This window comes from Panulirus ornatus, chromosome 32, assembly GCF_036320965.1.
Source record: "Panulirus ornatus isolate Po-2019 chromosome 32, ASM3632096v1, whole genome shotgun sequence".
Taxonomy (NCBI): Eukaryota; Metazoa; Arthropoda; class Malacostraca; order Decapoda; family Palinuridae; genus Panulirus; species Panulirus ornatus.
Window position 1 is genome coordinate 4,244,016 of NC_092255.1, and position 20,000 is coordinate 4,264,015.

General features: G+C 55.1%; 1 protein-coding gene across 1 annotated transcript in view; it reads right to left on the reverse strand.

Moving 5' to 3' along the window:
• Positions 1 to 20,000, reverse strand: part of ci (cubitus interruptus) — a 141,330-nt gene that overhangs the window by 72,071 nt on the left and 49,259 nt on the right. The window contains exon 2 of the mRNA XM_071680877.1: positions 10,907 to 11,026. Within this exon, the coding sequence (XP_071536978.1) occupies positions 10,907 to 11,026 (120 nt within the window). The remainder of the gene's footprint in view (positions 1 to 10,906; positions 11,027 to 20,000) is intronic.

A 20,000-nucleotide genomic window follows, 5' to 3' on the forward strand; every position in this document is an offset into this window, starting at 1 on the left:
CGGTATACGACCCTTGAGCACGACGGTATACGACCCTTGAACACGACGGTATACGACCCTTGAACACGACGGTATACGACCCTTGAACACGACGGTATACGACCCTTGAGCACCACGGTATACGACCCTTGAGCACGACGGTATACGACCCTTGAACACGACGGTATACGACCCTTGAGCACACGACGGTATACGACCCTTGAACACGACGGTATACGACCCTTGAACACGTCGGTGTACGACCCTTGAACACGACGGTATACGACCCTTGAGCACGACGGTATACGACCCTTGAACACGACGGTATACGACCCTTGAACACGACGGTATACGACCCTTGAGCACACGACGGTATACGACCCTTGAACACGACGGTATACGACCCTTGAACACGACGGTATACGACCCTTGAGCACCACGGTATACGACCCTTGAGCACGACGGTATACGACCCTTGAGCACGACGGTATACAACCCTTGAGCACCACGGTATACGACCCTTGAGCACGACGGTATACGACCCTTGAACACGACGGTATACGATCCTTGAACACGACGGTATACGACCCTTGAACACGACGGTATACGACCCTTGAGCACGACGGTATACGACCCTTGAACACGACGGTGTACGACCCTTGGTCTTCGACGACCTATGACCTTTGAGCCATATCATTTATGGTCGTGTTGAAGGTCACAGACCATCACACCCATGGGGTCGTAGCGCCGTGCTCAGGGACACTATGGTTACTACGCTCTGTGACGCGCAGAGAGAGAGAGAGAGAGAGAGAGAGAGAGAGAGAGAGAGAGAGAGAGAGAGAGAGAGAGAGAGAGAGAAAGAGAGAGAGAGAGAAAGAGAGAGAGAGAGAGAGAGAGAGAGAGAGAGAGAGAGAGAGAGAGAGAGAGAAAGAGAGAGAGAGAGTGAGAAAGAGAGAGAGAGAGAAAGAGAGAGAGAGAGAGAGAGAGAGAGAGAGAGAGAGAGAGAGAGAGAGAGAGAGAGAGAGAGAGAGAGAGAGAGAGAGAGAGCCAAATGCGAGGATTGGGGAGTGGGTAGGGTAGGGTAGGGGAGGGGGAGGGGGAGGGGGGGGAGGGGAGGGGGGGTAACAACTTCAACACCCCCTTATTGTCCCCCCCTCCTCCCCTCCCCTCCCCTTCCCCCCCACTTTAACTACCGGGGTGTCAAATGACAACCATTATAACGAGGTGGTTCATGGTGACAACACGTTGTCAGTCATCTCCCCTCGTCTCCTCCCATCTCTCCTCCCCACTTCTCCCCACCCCAGAGCCCCAGCGACCCCTCCCCTGACACCCCTTAAGGTGGGGGGGTGTGTGTGTGGGGGGTGCCAGCTATGGGTTGCCACAACACACATGCGTCACACCCCAGGAAGGGAGGGGAAGGGAGGGGAAGGGGGAGGGGAGGGGAAGGGGGAGGGGAAGGGGGAGGGGGGAAGGGGGGGAGAAGGGGAGGCGGGGAGATGCCGTCACCAGATGTGCCGAGTTGTAATGGCCAGTCCCCCTTCCCTCCCCCCCCCTCTCTCTCTCTCTCTCTCTCTCTCTCTCTCTCTCTCTCTCTCTCTCTCTCTCTCTCTCTCTCTCTCTACGCTGGGAGGGCAAACAGGATATTTTTTTTACATTTTTTTTTCTTTTAATTTTTAAAAATTTAAAAATTTAAATTTTCTTAAAAAAAAAAGAAAAATTAGGGGAAATAAAAATCCCAATCAGTATTCTTTGTGACGTCAAAATATCTGAACAGTAAACATTACATTAATTTGAAAAAACTATTATCTTAACTCGATTTCCTAAAGACTTAAAACAAAAAATAAAAAAATAAGGAAATCCAATATTTTCTCTGCTTTAAGAATTGTGAAAAAAGACGAAATACAGCAGTAAGAAATTACGTACTTGTACTGTACGGGGAGGGAGTTGTACACTGGTGGGGCCCCCCATCTCTTGTACTGTACAGGGGGAGGGAGTTGTACACTGGTGGGGGCCCCCATCTCTTGTACTGTACGGGGAGGGAGTTGTACACTGGTGGGGGCCCCCATCTCTTGTACTGTACGGGGAGGGAGTTGTACACTGGTGGGGGCACCCATCTCTTGTACTGTACGGGGAGGGAGTTGTACACTGGTGGGGGCCCCATCTCTTGTGCTGTACGGGGAGGGGGGAGTTGTACACTGGTGGGGCCCCCCATCTCTTGTACTGTACGGGGAGGGGGGAGTTGTACACTGGTGGGGGCCCATCTCTTGTACTGTACGGGGAGGAGGGAGTTGTACACTGGTGGGGCCCCCATCTCTTGTACTGTACGGGGAGGGAGTTGTACACTGGTGGGGCCCCCCATCTCTTGTACTGTACGGGGAGGGGGGAGTTGTACACTGGTGGGGGCCCCCATCTCTTGTACTGTACGGGGAGGGAGTTGTACACTGGTGGGGGCCCCCATCTCTTGTGCTGTACGGGGAGGAGGGAGTTGTACACTGGTGGGGGCCCCCCATCTCTTGTACTGTACGGGGAGGGAGTTGTACACTGGTGGGGGCCCCATCTCTTGTACTGTACGGGGAGGAGGGAGTTGTACACTGGTGGGGGCCCCCATCTCTTGTACTGTACGGGGAGGGAGTTGTACACTGGTGGGGCCCCCCATCTCTTGTACTGTACGGGGAGGGGGAGTTGTACACTGGTGGGGGCCCCCATCTCTTGTACTGTACGGGGAGGGAGTTGTACACTGGTGGGGGCCCCCCATCTCTTGTACTGTACGGGGAGGAGGGAGTTGTACACTGGTGGGGACCCCATCTCTTGTACTGTACGGGGAGGGAGTTGTACACTGGTGGGGACCCCATCTCTTGTACTGTACGGGGAGGGAGTTGTACACTGGTGGGGACCCCATCTCTTGTACTGTACGGGGAGGGAGTTGTACACTGGTGGGGGCACCATCTCTTGTACTGTACGGAGAGGGAGTTGTACACTGGTGGGGGCCCCATCTCTTGTACTGTACGGGGAGGGGGTTGTACATTGGTGGGGGCCCATCTCTTGTACTGTACGGGGAGGAGGGAGTTGTACACTGGTGGGGCACCATCTCTTGTACTGTACGGGGAGGGAGTTGTACACTGGTGGGGGCACCCCATCTCTTGTACTGTACGGGGAGGAGGGAGTTGTACACTGGTGGGGTCCCCCATCTCTTGTACTGTACGGGGAGGGAGTTGTACACTGGTGGGGCCCCATCTCTTGTACTGTACGGGGAGGGAGTTGTACACTGGTGGGGACCCCATCTCTTGTACTGTACGGGGTTAGAGTTGTACACTGGTGGGGCCCCCATCTCTTGTACTGTACGGGGAGGGAGTTGTACACTGGTGGGGACCCCATCTCTTGTACTGTACGGGGAGGGAGTTGTACACTGGTGGGGGCCCCATCTCTTGTACTGTACGGGGAGGGAGTTGTACACTGGTGGGGGCCCCATCTCTTGTACTGTACGGGGAGGGAGTTGTACACTGGTGGGGACCCCATCTCTTGTACTGTACGGGGAGGGAGTTGTACACTGGTGGGGGCACCCCATCTCTTGTACTGTACGGGGAGGGAGATGTACACTGGTGGGGGCCCCATCTCTTGTACTGTACGGGGAGGGAGTTGTACACTGGTGGGGACCCCATCTCTTGTACTGTACGGGGAGGGAGTTGTACACTGGTGGGGGCACCCCATCTCTTGTACTGTACGGGGAGGGAGTTGTACACTGGTGGGGGCACCCCATCTCTTGTACTGTACGGGGAGGGAGTTGTACACTGGTGGGGGCACCATCTCTTGTACTGTACGGGGAGGGAGTTGTACACTGGTGGGGCCCCATCTCTTGTACTGTACGGGGAGGGAGTTGTACACTGGTGGGGGCCCCATCTCTTGTACTGTACGGGGAGGGAGTTGTACACTGGTGGGGGCACCCCATCTCTTGTACTGTACGGGGAGGGAGTTGTACACTGGTGGGGGCACCCCATCTCTTGTACTGTACGGGGAGGGAGTTGTACACTGGTGGGGGCACCATCTCTTGTACTGTACGGGGAGGGAGTTGTACACTGGTGGGGCCCCATCTCTTGTACTGTACGGGGAGGGAGTTGTACACTGGTGGGGGCCCCATCTCTTGTACTGTACGGGGAGGAGGGAGTTGTACACTGGTGGGGGCCCCCATCTCTTGTACTGTACGGGGAGGGAGTTGTACACTGGTGGGGGCACCCCATCTCTTGTACTGTACGGGGAGGGAGTTGTACACTGGTGGGGGCACCATCTCTTGTACTGTACGGGGAGGGAGTTGTACACTGGTGGGGGCCCCATCTCTTGTACTGTACGGGGAGGGAGTTGTACACTGGTGGGGGCCCCATCTCTTGTACTGTACGGGGGGAGGGAGTTGTACGCCCTAAACTGACGGTAACCAAGCCAACATGACCTCTAACGACCTTAGATGACCCTAGCCAAGCCAACATGACCCCTAACGACCTTAGATGACCCTAGCCAAGCCAACATGACCTCTAACGACCTTAGATGACCCTAGCCAAGCCAACATGACCTCTAACGACCTTAGATGACCCTAGCCAAGCCAACATGACCTCTAACGACCTTAGATGACCCTAGCCAAGCCAACATGACCCCTAACGACCCTATACGACCCCCGGGGCAAGCCAGGATGATGCTGGTGACCCTCATTAACCCCCAGCCAGGACAGGATGACCTCCCCCCCCTCCCCTATAAGACCCTAGCCAAAACCCACCGGACCCCTCCCCTCTCCAACCCTATAGGACCCTAGCCAAAACCCACCGGACCCCCCCTCCCCTCTCCAACCCTATAGGACCCTAGCCAAAACCCACCGGACCCCCCCTCCCCTCTCCAACCCTATAGGACCCTAGCCAAAACCCACCGGACCCCCCTCCCCTCTCCAACCCTATAGGACCCTAGCCAAAACCCACCGGACCCCCCCTCCCCTCTCCAACCCTATAGGACCCTAGCCAAAACCCACCGGACCCCCCCTCCCCTCTCCAACCCTATAGGACCCTAGCCAAAACCCACCGGACCCCCCCTCTCCAACCCTATAGGACCCTAGCCAAAACCCACCGGACCCCTCCCCTCTCCAACCCTATTGGACCCTAGCCAAAACCCACCGGACCCCCCCTCCCCTCTCCAACCCTATAGGACCCTAGCCAAAACCCACCGGACCCCCCCTCCCCTCTCCAACCCTATAGGACCCTAGCCAAAACCCACCGGACCCCCCCTCCCCTCTCCAACCCTATAGGACCTAGCCAAAAACCCACCGACCCCCCCTCCCCTCTCCAACCCTATAGGCCCCCTACCCAAAAAACCCACCGGACCCCCCCTCTCCTAACCCTATAGACCCTACCCAAAAAACCCACCGGACACCCTCCTCCCCTCTCATCCAACCCTATAGGACCCTACCCAAAAAACCCACCGCCCCCCCTCTTCCAACCCAGTAGGACCCTAGCCAAAACCACCGGCACCCCCCCCATCTCCAACCCTATAGGACCCTAGCATAAAACCCACGACCCCTCCCCACTCCAACCCTATAGGACCCAAGCCAAAACCCCAACCGACCCCCCCTCCCCTCTCCAACCCTTATAGGACCCCAGCCAAACCCCAACCGGACCCCCCCCCCCCACTCCCCTCGCCAACCCTAAAGGACCCTACCCAAAAAACCCACCGGCCCCCCCCCTCCCCTCTCCAACCCTATAGGACCCTAGCCAAAAACCCACCGGACCCCCTCCCCTCTCCAAACCTATATGACCCTACCCAAAAAACCCACCGGACCCCGCCCTTCCCCTCTCTCAACCCTATAGGACCCTACCCAAAAAACCCACCGAGACCGGAAAGAGAAGGAGAGAGAAGAAGAGACCGACGGGAGGAAGAAGAAACCAGGAGCCCGTGAGAGAAAAAGAGAACCGAGAAGAGGAGAGAGACCGAAGAGAAAAAATAAAAAAAAAGAGAAGAAAAAACTGCGGAGGACGAAACCGGAATGAGAGAAAGTAAGAAGAGACCGACCTCCGGCGAGAAAGAACCGGACGAAGAAAAACCCGATCAGCACCGGAGAAGAGACCCCGGCAAGAAGAGCAGAGAAATAAAAAAGAAAAGAAGAAAGAAAGAACGACCGGAAAGAGAAAGGGAGGACGGGAAGAAGAAAGAGAAGAAAGACCGGAGAGAAGAGGGAGAAAAGAAACCGGACGAAGCCGGAGAAAAAAGAAACGAAGAAGACCGGAGAGGAGAGACAGAGGAAAAAGACGGAATGAAGAAAAAAGAAAACTAGAAAAAGAGAGAGAAGAAAAAAATAGGAGGAGACCCGGACCACCGAGAGATAGAAAAACCGAGGAGAAAACCGGAATGGAAGAGAAAACCCACCGGAGAAGTAGGAGACGCCGCCCCCCTGAAAAGACGCAGAAAAAATAGTTACAAAACGAGCCACACCCAAAACATTCCCCTCTCCAACCTATAGACCCAGCCAAAAACCCACCGGAACCCCCCCTCACCCACCACCAACCCTAATAGGACCCTAGCCAAAAAACCCCCCGGACCCCCCCCCCTCCAACGCTATAGGACCCTAGAAAACCCACCGGCCCCCCCCCCCTCTCCAACCCTGTAGGAACCCTAGCCAAAACCACCGGACCCCCCTCTCCAACCCTATAAGTACCCTACCAAAACGCCACCGACCCCTCCCCTCTCCCCAAACCCCATAAGGACCCTAGCCCCAAAAACCCAAAAACCCGGGCCCCCCCCCCCTCTCCAACCCAATCGACCCTAGCCAAAAAAACCCCCCGGACCATCCCCCCTCCCCTCTCCAACCCTATAGGACCTAGCCAAAAAACCCCCCGGAAAACCCCCCCCCCCCTCTCCAACCCTATAGGACCTTAGCCAAAAAACCCCCCGGACCCCCCCCTCTCCAACCCTATAGACCCTAGCCCAAAACCCACCGGAACCCCTCCTCCCCTCTCCAACCCTATAGGACCTAGCCCCAAAAACCCCAAACCCCCCCCCCTCTCCAACCCTGTAGGACCCCTAGAGCCCAAAAAACCCCCCGGACCCCCTCGCCAACCCATAGGACCCTACCTCAAAACCACCGGACCCCCCCCTCTCCAACCCTATAGGACCCCCCCTAAAGCCAAAACCCACCGGACCCGCCCCTCTCCAACCCTATAGGACCCTAGCCAAAAAACCCCCCGACCCCCCCCTCTCCAACCCTATAGGACCCTAGCCAAAAACCCATACCGGACCCCCCCCACTCCAACCCTATAGGACCCTAGCCAAAACCCACCGGCCCCCCTCTCCAACCCTCTAGGACCCTAGCCAAAACCCACCGGACCCCCCTCTCCAACCCTATAGGACCCTAGCCAAAACCCACCGGATCCCCCCCCTCTCCAACCCTATAGGACCCTAGCCAAAACCCACCGGGGGTCCCCCCCTCTCCAACCCTATAGGACCCTAGCCAAAACCCACCGGACCCCCCCTCTCCAACCCTATAGGACCCTAGCCAAAACCCACCGGATCCCCCCTCCCCTCTCCAACCCTATAGGACCCTAGCCAAAAACCCACCGGACCCCCCCTCCCCTCTCCAACCCTATAGGACCCTAGCCAAAACCCACCGGACCCCCCCCTCTCCAACCCTATAGGACCCTAGCCAAAACCCACCGGACCCCCCACTCTCCAACCCTGTAGGACCCTAGCCAAAACCCACCGGGGGTCCCCCCCCTCTCCAACCCTATAGGACCCTAGCCAAAACCCACCGGACCCCCCACCTCCCTCTCCAACCCTATAGGACCCTAGCCAAAACCCACCGGACCTCCCCTCCCCTCTCCAACCCTATAGGACCCTAGCCAAAACCCACCGGACCCCCCCCCTCTCCAACCCTATAGGACCCTAGCCAAAACCCACCGGACCCCCCCCTCTCCAACCCTATAGGACCCTAGCCAAAACCCACCGGACCCCCCCCTCTCCAACCCTGTAGGACCCTAGCCAAAACCCACCGGACCCCCCCTCTCCAACCCTATAGGACCCTAGCCAAAACCCACCGGACCCCCCCACCTCCCTCTCCAACCCTATAGGACCCTAGCCAAAACCCACCGGGGGTCCCCCCCAGGTCACAACATCCGTGACCCCCCTAACAATGACCCCTCGTTCCCCAGAAGGAAGACGTGACAGGTCACCACAGGGGAAGATGGGTGTGTGGGGGGGAGGATGGGTGTGGGGGGGGAGAGATGGGTGGGGGGGAGAGATGGGGGGTGTTGCTCTGAGGGGAAATCAGTGTCGGTTTAGCGGAAGCCACCCCTCCCCCCCACCCACCCCAGGTGTCAGGTTATAGGGGAAGGTTAAGGGAGGAGGGGGGAGGGGTGTGTGTGTGTGTGTGTGTGGGCGGATGTGGGTGGGCGGGGATAGGATATGGGTGGGCTGAGGTGGGTGGCGTGTCTGTGGGCGGGGGTGGGTGGCGTGCGTGTGTGTGGGCGGGGGTGGGTGGCGTGCGTGTGTGTGGGCGGGGGTGGGTGGCGTGTGTGTGTGTGTGGGCGGGGGTGGGTGGCGTGCGTGTGTGTGGGCGGGGGTGGGTGGCGTGTGTGTGTGTGGGCGGGGGTGGGTGGCGTGTGTGTGTGTGTGGGCGGGGGTGGGTGGTGTGTGTGTGTGTGGGCGGGGGTGGGTGGCGTGTGTGCGTGGGCGGGGGTAGGTGGCGTGTGTGTGTGTGGGCGGGGGTGGGTGGCGTGTGTGTGGGCGGGGGTGGGTGGCGTGTGTGTGTGGGCGGGGGTGGGTGGCGTGTGTGTGTGTGGGCGGGGGTGGGTGGCGTGTGTGTGTGTGTGGGCGGGGGTGGGTGGCGGGGGTGGGTGGCGTGTGTGTGTGGGCGGGGGTGGCGTGTGTGTGTGTGGGCGGGGGTGGGTGGCGTGTGTGTGTGTGGGCGGGGGTGGGTGGCGTGCGTGTGTGTGGGCGGGGGTGGGTGGCGTGTGTGTATGTGTGGGCGGGGGTGGGTGGCGTGCGTGTGTGTGGGCGGGGGTGGGTGGCGTGTGTGTGTGTGTGTGTGTGTGGGCGGGGGTGGGTGGCGTGTGTGTGTGTGTGGGCGGGGGTGGGTGGCGTGCGTGTGTGTGGGCGGGGGTGGGTGGCGTGTGTGTGTGTGGGCGGGGGTGGGTGGCGTGTGTGTGTGTGGGCGGGGGTGGCGATAGCGGTTTATATGACATACTCACGTACGTCCCCTTCCCCCCTACACCCTACACCCTACACCTGTAAGTGATACACCCTGCGGGTACCATCTTAACCCCCCCGGGGGTGGGTGGGGTGTGTGTGTGGAAGGGGAGATACAGACGAGAGAGAGAGAGAGAGAGAGAGAGAGAGAGAGAGAGAGAGAGAGAGAGAGAGAGAGAGAGAGAGAGAGAGGGGGGGGAGGGAGAGAGGGTAGGTAGGTGGGTGAGGGGAGAGAGGGGTTGGGGATGGATTGATCTAATCCTTCCTGTAACACACTCCCCTCCCATCCCCCCTCCCTATTAAACAATCCTTACATTCTACCTCCCCCCCATGGTGTCCTCTCTCTCTCTCTCTCTCTCTCTCTCTCTCTCTCTCTCTCTCTCTCTCTCTCTCTCTCTCTCTCTCACACACATCCATATGTCAATTTCTTATTGACCCGAAACACATCATATATATATATATATATATATATATATATATATATATATATATATATATATATATATATATATATTGGATGAAAACAAAATGAAAATAATATGTACATAAAGACATGATTTACATAATTATAATGTGTGATAGGCCATGAACACAGTATTACAACGTAAATCCCCCATTTTCTGTTCATAAACATTGGTTCAAGGTATAACTAGCCGGTTCCTAGTGGCACTAGCCGATTAATAGCATTACATGCAGGTTCACGGCACCACTAGCACGTTCAAAGTAATACTAGCTGAGTTAATAGCATAGCCTCACTAGATGGTTCAAAGCATTACTAGCTGGTTCAAAGCATTACTAGCTGGTTCAAAGCATTACTAGCTGGTTCAAAGCATTACTAGCTGGTTCAAAGCATCACTAGCTGGTTCAAAGCTTTACTAGCTGGTTCAAAGCATTACTAGCTGGTTCAAAGCTTTACTAGCTGGTTCAAAGCATTACTAGATGGTTCAAAGCATTACTAGATGGTTCAAAGCATTACTAGCTGGTTCAAAGCATTACTAGCTGGTTCAAAGCATTACTAGCTGGTTCAAAGCATTACTAGCTGGTTCAAAGCATTACTAGCTGGTTCAAAGCATTACTAGCTGGTTCAAAGCATTACTAGATGGTTCAAAGCATCACTAGCTGGTTCAAAGCATTACTAGCTGGTTCAAAGCATTACTAGCTGGTTCAAAGCATTACTAGCTGGTTCAAAGCATTACTAGCTGGTTCAAAGCATCACTAGCTGGTTCAAAGCATTACTAGCTGGTTCAAAGCATTACTAGCTGGTTCAAAGCATTACTAGCTGGTTCAAAGCATTACTAGCTGGTTCAAAGCATTACTAGCTGGTTCAAAGCATTACTAGCTGGTTCAAAGCATCACTAGCTGGTTCAAAGCATTACTAGCTGGTTCAAAGCATTACTAGCTGGTTCAAAGCATTACTAGCTGGTTCAAAGCATTACATGAGGGGAGGGAGGGAGGGGAGTGAGGGGAGGGATCTCTGTAGAGTGATCCTCGTCCAGTGTGGTCGAGGTGGATGAGAGGGGAGAGAGGGGAGGGTTTGAGGAGAAGACTTACCTTCCACTAGAGGAGGGGAGTGAGGGGAGACTTAGCGTCCAGGAATGAGGGGAGTGAGTGAAGGAAGAGTGAGTAAGGGGAGACTTACCGTCGAGTGAGTGAAGGGAGAGTGAGTAAGGGGAAAACTTACCGTCGAGTGAGGTGAAGAGAGTGAGGGGAGACTTACCGTCCAGGAATGAGGGGAGGTCAGATGAGGTGAGGGTAGAGGGTGGCAGGAGGTGAGGCTCGCTCAACCTGGTGGATGCCAACCCACTCATGCCCAGGTACTCGCTGCCCACAGACAAACCTGCCAACACGAGAGACACCTGTACGTCACACACCTGTACTACACCACCTATACAGGTGCCTCAGACACCTGTGTTACACCTGTACGTCACACACCTGTACTACACCACCGATACGTCACACACACCTGTACTACACCAATACCGGTGCGTCACACACCTGTACTACACCACCGATACGTCACACACACCTGTACTACACCAATACCGGTGCGTCACACACCTGTACTACACCACCGATACGTCACACACACCTGTACTACACCAATACCGGTGCGTCACACACCTGTACTACACCACCGATACGTCACACACCTGTACTACACCACCGATACGTCACACACACCTGTACTACACCAATACAGGTGCGTCACACACCTGTACTACACCACCGATACAGGTGCCTCACACACCTGTGTTACACCTGTACGTCACACACCTGTACTACACCACCGATACGTCACACACACCTGTACTACACCAATACAGGTGCGCCAGACACTTGTGTTACACCACAGGTGCGTCAGACACCTGTGTTACACTTGTACTACACCACCGGTGCATCAGGCATCTGTACTACACCAATACCGGTGCGTCAGACACCTGTACTACACCTGTGTTACACCAAAGGTGCGTCACACACCTGTACTACACCTACACCGGTGCGTCAGACACCTGTATTACACCTGTGTTACACCAAAGGTGCGTCAGACTCCTGTACTACACCAATACAGGTGCGTCACACACCTGTACTACATCAACATCGGTGCGTCAGACACCTGTACTACACCAATAGAGGTGCGTCAGACACCTGTGTTACACCAAAGGTGCGTTAGACACCTGTACTACACCAATACAGGTGCGTCACACACCTGTACTACACCACCGATACAGGTGCCTCACACACCTGTACTACACCAATACCGGTGCGTCAGACACCTGTGTTACACCAAAGGTGCGTCAGACACCTGTACTACACCAATACAGGTGCGTCACACACCTGTACTACACCACCGATACAGGTGCCTCACACACCTGTACTACACCAATACAGGTGCGCCAGACACTTGTGTTACACCACAGGTGCGTCAGACACCTGTGTTACACTTGTACTACACCACCGGTGCATCAGGCATCTGTACTACACCAATACAGGTGCGTCAGACACCTGTACTACACCAATACAGGTGAGTCACACACCTGTATTACATCAACACCGGTGCGTCAGACACCTGTACTACACCTATACAGGTGCCTCAGACACCTGTGTTACACCTGTACGTCACACACCTGTACTACACCACCGTATTACTACACCAATACCGGTGCGTCACACACCTGTGTTACACCACAGGTGCGTCAGACACCTGTGTTACACCTGTACTACACCACCGGTGCATCAAACACCTGTATTACACCAATACAGGTGCGTCACACTCCTGAACTACACCAATATAGGTGCGTCAGACACCTGTACTACACCACCGGTCCATCAAACACCTGTACTACACCGGTGCATCAGATACCTGTATTACACCACTGGTGCATCAAACACCTGTATTACACCAACACCAACACCGGTGCATCAAACACCTGTATTACACCAACACCACAGGTGTATCAGACACCTGTATTACTCCAACACCACAGGTGTATCAGACACATGTATTACACCAACACCACAGGTGTATCAGACACCTGTGTAAACTCACCTTTTGCATACTACACATGTGTCGGGTTCCAGACACCTGTATTACAGCAATTGCTCACAACACCTGTGTCTGGTCCAGACACCTGTATATTACAGCAACTGTTCACTACGCCTGTGTTAGTTCAGACATCTGTATCACAGCAACTGCCCACTACACCTGCATCAAAAGCCAGATATATGTGTTCTACAGCTGTTGGCAACTACACCTGTATCACGTCGAACACCTGCGCTACAGATGTGTGTGTGTACCTCTTGTGTTTATATTACTGTGGTCGAGATGCTGTGGGCGTAAAGCTAAAGAGGCCAGAACGGAAGCTGTGGTGGACTGTAGCTGTGGTGGACTGAAGCTGTGGTGGACTGGAGCTGTGGTGGACTGTAGCTGTGGTGGACTGAAGCTGTGGTGGACTGTAGCTGTGGTGGACTGAAGCTGTGGTGGACTGGAGCTGTGGTGGACTGTAGCTGTGGTGGACTGAAGCTGTGGTGGACTGTAGCTGTGGTGGACTGAAGCTGTGGTGGACTGTAGCTGTGGTGGACTGAAGCTGAGGTGGCCTGAAGCTGTGGTGGACTGTAGCTGTGGTGGCCTGTAGCTGTGGTGGACTGTAGCTGTGGTGGACTGTAGCTGTGGTGGACTGAAGCTGTGGTGGACTGTAGCTGTGGTGGACTGAAGCTGTGGTGGACTGTAGCTGTGGTGGACTGAAGCTATGGTGGACTGAAGCTATGGTGGACTGTAGCTGTGGTGGACTGTAGCTATGGTGGACTGAAGCTGTGGTGGACTGTAGCTGTGGTGAACTGTAGCTGTGGTGGACTGAAGCTGTGGTGGACTGTAGCTGTGGTGGACTGTAGCTGTGGTAAACTGTAGCTGTGGTGGACTGAAGCTGTGGTGGACTGTAGCTGTGGTGGATTGTAGCTGTGGTGGACTGAAGCTGTGGTGGACTGTAGCTGTGGTGGACTGAAGCTATGGTGGACTGAAGCTGTGGTGGACTGAAGCTGTGTTGGACTGTAGCTGTGGTGGACTGAAGCTGTGGTGGACTGAAGCTGTGGTGGACTGTAGCTGTGGTGGATTGTAGCTGTGGTGGACTGAAGCTGTGGTGGACTGTAGCTGTGGTGGACTGAAGCTATGGTGGACTGTAGCTGTGGTGGACTGAAGCTGTGGTGGACTGTAGCTATGGTGGACTGTAGCTGTGGTGGACTGTAGCTATGGTGGACTGAAGCTGTGGTGGACTGTAGCTGTGGTGGACTGAAGCTGTGGTGGACTGTAGCTGTGGTGGACTGAAGCTGAGGTGGACTGAAGCTGTGGTGGACTGTAGCTGTGGTGGTGTGTGGAACGAGAAACCAATTAAAGAGAAAAGAAAACGCGAAGAAGGTTCCCCCAGGTGTTTGGTCAGCTGGCTTTGAAACAAGGGGAGGATATAGGGGGGGGTGAGGGGAAAGCCGGGGGGAGGGGTCGTCGAGAGAGAGAGAGAGAGAGAGAGAGAGAGAGAGAGAGAGAGAGAGAGAGAGAGAGAGAGAGAGGTGTCATGGGGTAAGTGTAGCGTTAACTTAAATAAAGGATATGAGTTGCACGATACCCTTCCCATGGTGGCAGAGGGGGAGGGTAGTGGTGGCAGGGGGAAGGGTAGTGGTGAGCAAGGGGGAAGGGTAGTGGTGAGCAAGGGGGAAGGGTAGTGGTGAGCAAGGGGGAAGGGTAGTGGTGAGCAAGGGGGAGGGTAGTGGTGAGCAAGGGGGAAGGGTAGTGGTGGCAGGGGGGAGGGTAGTGGTGGCAGGGGGGAGGGTAGTGGTGGCAGGGGGGAGGGTAGTGGTGGCAAGGGGGAGGGTAGTGGTGAGCAAGGGGGAAGGGTAGTGTCACAGGGGGAGGGTAGTGGTGGCAGGGGGAGGATAGTGGTGGCATGGGGAGGGTAGTGGTGGCAACGGGGAGGGTAGTAGTGGCAAGGGGGAGGGTAGTGGTGGCAAGGGGGAGGGTCATGGTGGCAAGGGGGTAGGTAGTGGTGGCAAGGGTAGGGTAGTGGTGGCAGAAGGAGGGTAGTGGTGGCAGAAGGAGGGTAGTGGTGGCAGAAGGAGGGTAGTGGTGGCAGGGAGAGGGTAGTGGTGGTAGAGTAGGGTAGTGGCTAACAGCACCCCCCTCCCCCCAGCACAGTACCCTGGGGGCCCACCAACATGATGTTAATGAAGCGGCACTTGACCAACCCCTCCTGCCTCTACGCTCACAACCCCAGCCACAACCCCAGCACCAACCCCACACCTCAAGCACAACCCCTCACCCCAGGCACAACCCCTCACCCCAGACACAACCTCCCCACCCCAGGCACAACCCCACACCTCAAGCACAACCCCCTACCCCAGGCACAACCCCCTACCCCAGACACAACCCCCTACCCCAGACACTACCCCTACCCCAGACACAACCCCATACCTCAAGCACAACCCCCTACCCCAGACACAACCCCCTACCCCAGGCACAACCCAACACCTCAGGCACAACCTCCTACCCCAGGCACAACCCCTCACCCCAGGCACAACCCCTCACCCCAGGCACAACCTCCCCACCCCAGGCACAACCCCACACCTCAGGCACAACCCCCCACCCCAGGCACAACCCAACACCTCAAACACAACCTCCTACCCCAGGCACAACCTCCCACCCCAGGCACAACCCTCCACTCAGGTACAATACCCCACCCCAGGCACAACCCCACACCCCAGACACAACCCCAAACCCAAGGCATAACCCCCACCCTTGGCACAACCCCCTACCCCATGCACAACCTCCAACCCCAAGCACAATCCTCCACCCCAAGCACAACCCCCCACCCCAGGCACAACCCCACACCTCAGGCACAACCCCCTACCCAAGGCACAACCCAACACCTCAAACACAACCTCCTACCTCAGGCACAACCCCACACTCCAGGCACAACCCAACACCTCAAGCACAACCCCCCACCCCAGGCACAGCCTCCCACCCCAGACACAACCCCACACCTCAAGCACAACCCCCTACTCCAAGCACAACCCTCTACCTCAAACACAACCCCATACCTTAAGCACAACCCCCTACCCCAGGCACAACCCCCTACCCCAGACACAACCCCCTACCCCAGACACAACCCCCTACCCCAGACACAACCCCACACCTCAAGCACAACCCCCTACTCCAAGCACACAGCCTCTACCTCAAACACAACCCCATACCTCAAGCACAACCCCCTACCCCAGACATAACCCTACCCTATGCACAACCCCTCCAACCTAGGCACAACCCAACCCCCACAACCCACTTCAAGCGCGTCCAGCAAGTGTGGGTGGGGTTAGGGGGGGTTGTGGATAGAAAACCTCCCTGTTCTGATAAAACTTTTATACAATTTTGCCGATATGAAGATCCCTCAGCCACCAGTACACACAGTACACATCGTAGTGTGTACACCCTTCTCTCCAGTACACACAACACCCTTCTCTCCAGTACACACACACACACACACACACACCTGCTCCAGTACACCTCCATCCTATTCTAATCCCAACCAGTACACTAACCCAGTACACTCCCTCCCTCACTACAACACCCACACCCCCCAGTACACACCACAGCCCAGGTAAACCAAAAACCGGTGCAAACCTATGTAAACCTCATGTAACAGTACACTGTCTCCCCCCCAGTACACTCCTACGATCCAGTACACCCAGTACACCACCTGTTGCAGTATGCTCTCTCCCCTGTTACACCCACTGCTTCAATATATCCAGTTCCAGTACACTCCTACACCCCAGTATACTCCTACACCCCAGTAGACCACCTTACCACACTACACCCCAATACCCCAGTACACTCCAACAGCCCACTACACTCCAATACTCCAGTACACCCCCATATCCCAGTACACTCCAACACCCCAGTACACCCCCATATCCCAGTACAATCCAACACCCCAGTACAACCCCGTATCCCAGTACACTCCAACACCCCAGTACACCCCAGTACACCCCCATATCCCAGTACACTCAAATACCCCAGCACTACCCTATACCCCAGTACACCCCCAGTACACCCCATGGCTCCGGTGGGGCATCTGCATTCTTCCCCCCCCCCCCAGTAGCCTGTGTTACTGGGGGGGGGGGGTTTGAAAGACCAGTAATTGCTGCTCCCCCAGGACCATCCCCCCCCCTCCAACCTAACAGTCGTCACTGTTGGCACACGGCCCTGACCTCGCGCTGACAACACACAAGCCCCACGAGGTATACCCACACGGGTATACTCTGACAACAACGGGAGTATACTCTGACCAGAGGGGGGAGGGGGGGGGTGTATTTTCTACTCAAGAGCGGTAAACTTTATAGTAATTGCGGTAAAGTATACATTAATAGAGGTAAACTTTATATCAATAGCGGTAAACTATACATTAATAGCGGTAAACTTTATATCAATAGCGGTAAACTATACATTAATAGCGGTAAACTTTATATCAATAGCGGTAAACTATACATTAATAGCGGTAAACTTTATATCAATAGCGGTAAACTATACATTAATAGCGGTAAACTTTATATCAATAGCGGTAAACTATACATTAATAGCGGTAAACTTTATATCAATAGCGGTAAACTATACATTAATAGCGGTAAACTTTATATCAGTAGGGGTAAACTTTATAGTTATAGCGGTAAACTTTATAGTAATCTGTAAACTTTACATTAATAGCGGTAAACTTTATAATGAGAAAAGTAAACTTAAACTGCTAAATTTTACGATAATAGATTGTAAACTTTGACAACCAGTAAGGCTAATAATAGATGTAAACATTTTACAGGACCAAAGGTAAACTTATCAAGTAACACTGGGTAAACTCATACGACATGCACACCAAGGGATGTAAACTTGACACCACCATATGTATGGTAAACTTCACCATAATTTGGCAACTCAAAACACCAATATATCCAGTTCTTAGATCAATTGTAAACCAAGGCCCCATTTGTATACCCCCTGTCCCCTGCTGTAAACTCGTAAACCACTAGTAGTCTACAGACGCACGAACAGCTAGGTAGGTAAACCATATGTAAACCGTCGGATGGGGGTCATGAAAGTGACGGGTGGGGGGGAGGAGGGGGTCGTGTGCATCAAGGGGGGTCGTCTCTCTCTTGGACGTACGTTGGGTCGTTTTCCCATAGACTTAACATGGACGACTTCGCCTCTAAAGTCTCTCTCTCTCTCTCTCTCTCTCTCTCTCTCTCTCTCTCTCTCTCTCTCTCTCTCTCTCACATACCCTGGGTGACCTTGTGACCTTAGCCTTTGACCTTCAAGTAGTCTAGAGATAGATAGATAGATAGATAGATAGATAGAGAGAGAGAGAGAGAGAGAGAGAGAGAGAGAGAGAGAGAGAGAGAGAGAGAGAGAGAGAGAGAGAGAGAGATCCACACACACACACACACACACACACACACACACACACACACAACTGCTGGCCACATATATGTGATGTGGCCACATATGTGTAAGAGAAAAAAATAGACATGGAATAAAATTCTATGTCGATTCTCATTTCACACTCCATCTATCGACATGTCGATCGACTGTGGTGGCCAGGTCGAATACCTCGTCCCATGCGTTACGCTGGCCACAATGACAGCATTGATAACTGCAGACGGAAGACCACGGTGGCCACAGTGGCCAGTGGGCCACAACGGACGGCAGACTAGAGTGGCCAATGGGCCACAACGGACTGCAGACCAGTGTGGCCACTGTGGCCAGTGGGTCAGAACGAAGTGCAGACCAAGGTGGCCACTGTAGTCAGTGGGCCACATCGAACTGAAGTCCAGGGTAGTCACTGTGGCCACTGGGCCACAACGGACGGCAGACCGGGGTGGCCACTGTGGCCACCAAGGACGGCAGACTAAGGTGGCCACTGTGGCCACCGTCGCCCAAATCCTGATCCTGGGAAAAACACGACACCAGCGCTACCAACGTCAGAACGGACAGCACCTCACGTTGGCTACACTGCTGTGGGGGGGGGACTATCTTTATCGCTGACAACGCTGCCGCTGACAGTCGCTGCCGCTGACAGTCGCTGACAACACTGCCGCTGACAAGGTGCCACTCGTCCTACGTCGCTAACGACGCCCCTGACACCGGCAACCTTGAAATAAGGGCCACTACTGAGGGAGGCGAGGGGGAGGGGGGGGAAAAAACACACACACGCAACCCCGACACCGGGGCGGGGCGGGGCGGGGCGGGGCGGGGGGGTGGGGTGTTACTATGGGGGGAGGGGGGATGTGTGGGGGAGATGGATATGGGTGGGAGGGATGTTCCATCTGCCTTTGGCAACACTGCCCCCCCCAAGTGGCACTCCCGGCCGCTGGCAACACTGCGGGGTGCCAACATTGCTCACATAGTGCCAGAAAGACGACACCAGGGGGAGGGGGGGAGGGGGGAGGGGAGGGGGAGGAGGGGAGGGGGTGCCCATATGGGGTGTTTGGGGGGGAGAGGGAGGAGGGGGAGGAGGGGATAGAGAAGGCTGGTGTCGTCAAAGATGTTCTCTCTCTCTCTCTCTCTCTCTCTCTCTCTCTCTCTCTCTCTCTCTCTCTCTCTCTCTCTCTCTCTCCCCAATTCCCGTATCCTCCCCACGACTCGGCACTATAGCCAATCGCCCCAGCAGGATGTCACGACCTCCTTGAGCACACGACGGTATACGACCCTTGAACACACGACGGTATACGACCCTTAAGCACGACGGTATACGACCCTTGAACACACGACGGTATACGACCCTTGAGCACATGACGGTATACGACCCTTGAGCACATGACGGTATACGACCCTTGAGCACACGACGGTATACGACCCTTAAGCACGACGGTATACGACCCTTGAACACGACGGTATACGACCCTTGAGCACACGACGGTATACGACCCTTGAGCACGACGGTATACGACCCTTGAACACGACGGTATACGACCCTTGAACACGACGGTATACGACCCTTGAACACGACGGTATACGACCCTTGAGCACACGACGGTATACGACCCTTGAGCACACGACGGTATACGACCCTTGAGCACACGACGGTACACGACCCTTGAGCACACGACGGTACACGACCCTTGAGCACACGACGGTATACGACCCTTGAGCACACGACGGTACACGACCCTTGAGCACACGACGGTACACGACCCTTGAGCACACGACGGTATACGACCCTTGAGCACACGACGGTATACGACCCTTGAGCACACGACGGTACACGACCCTTGAGCACACGACGGTA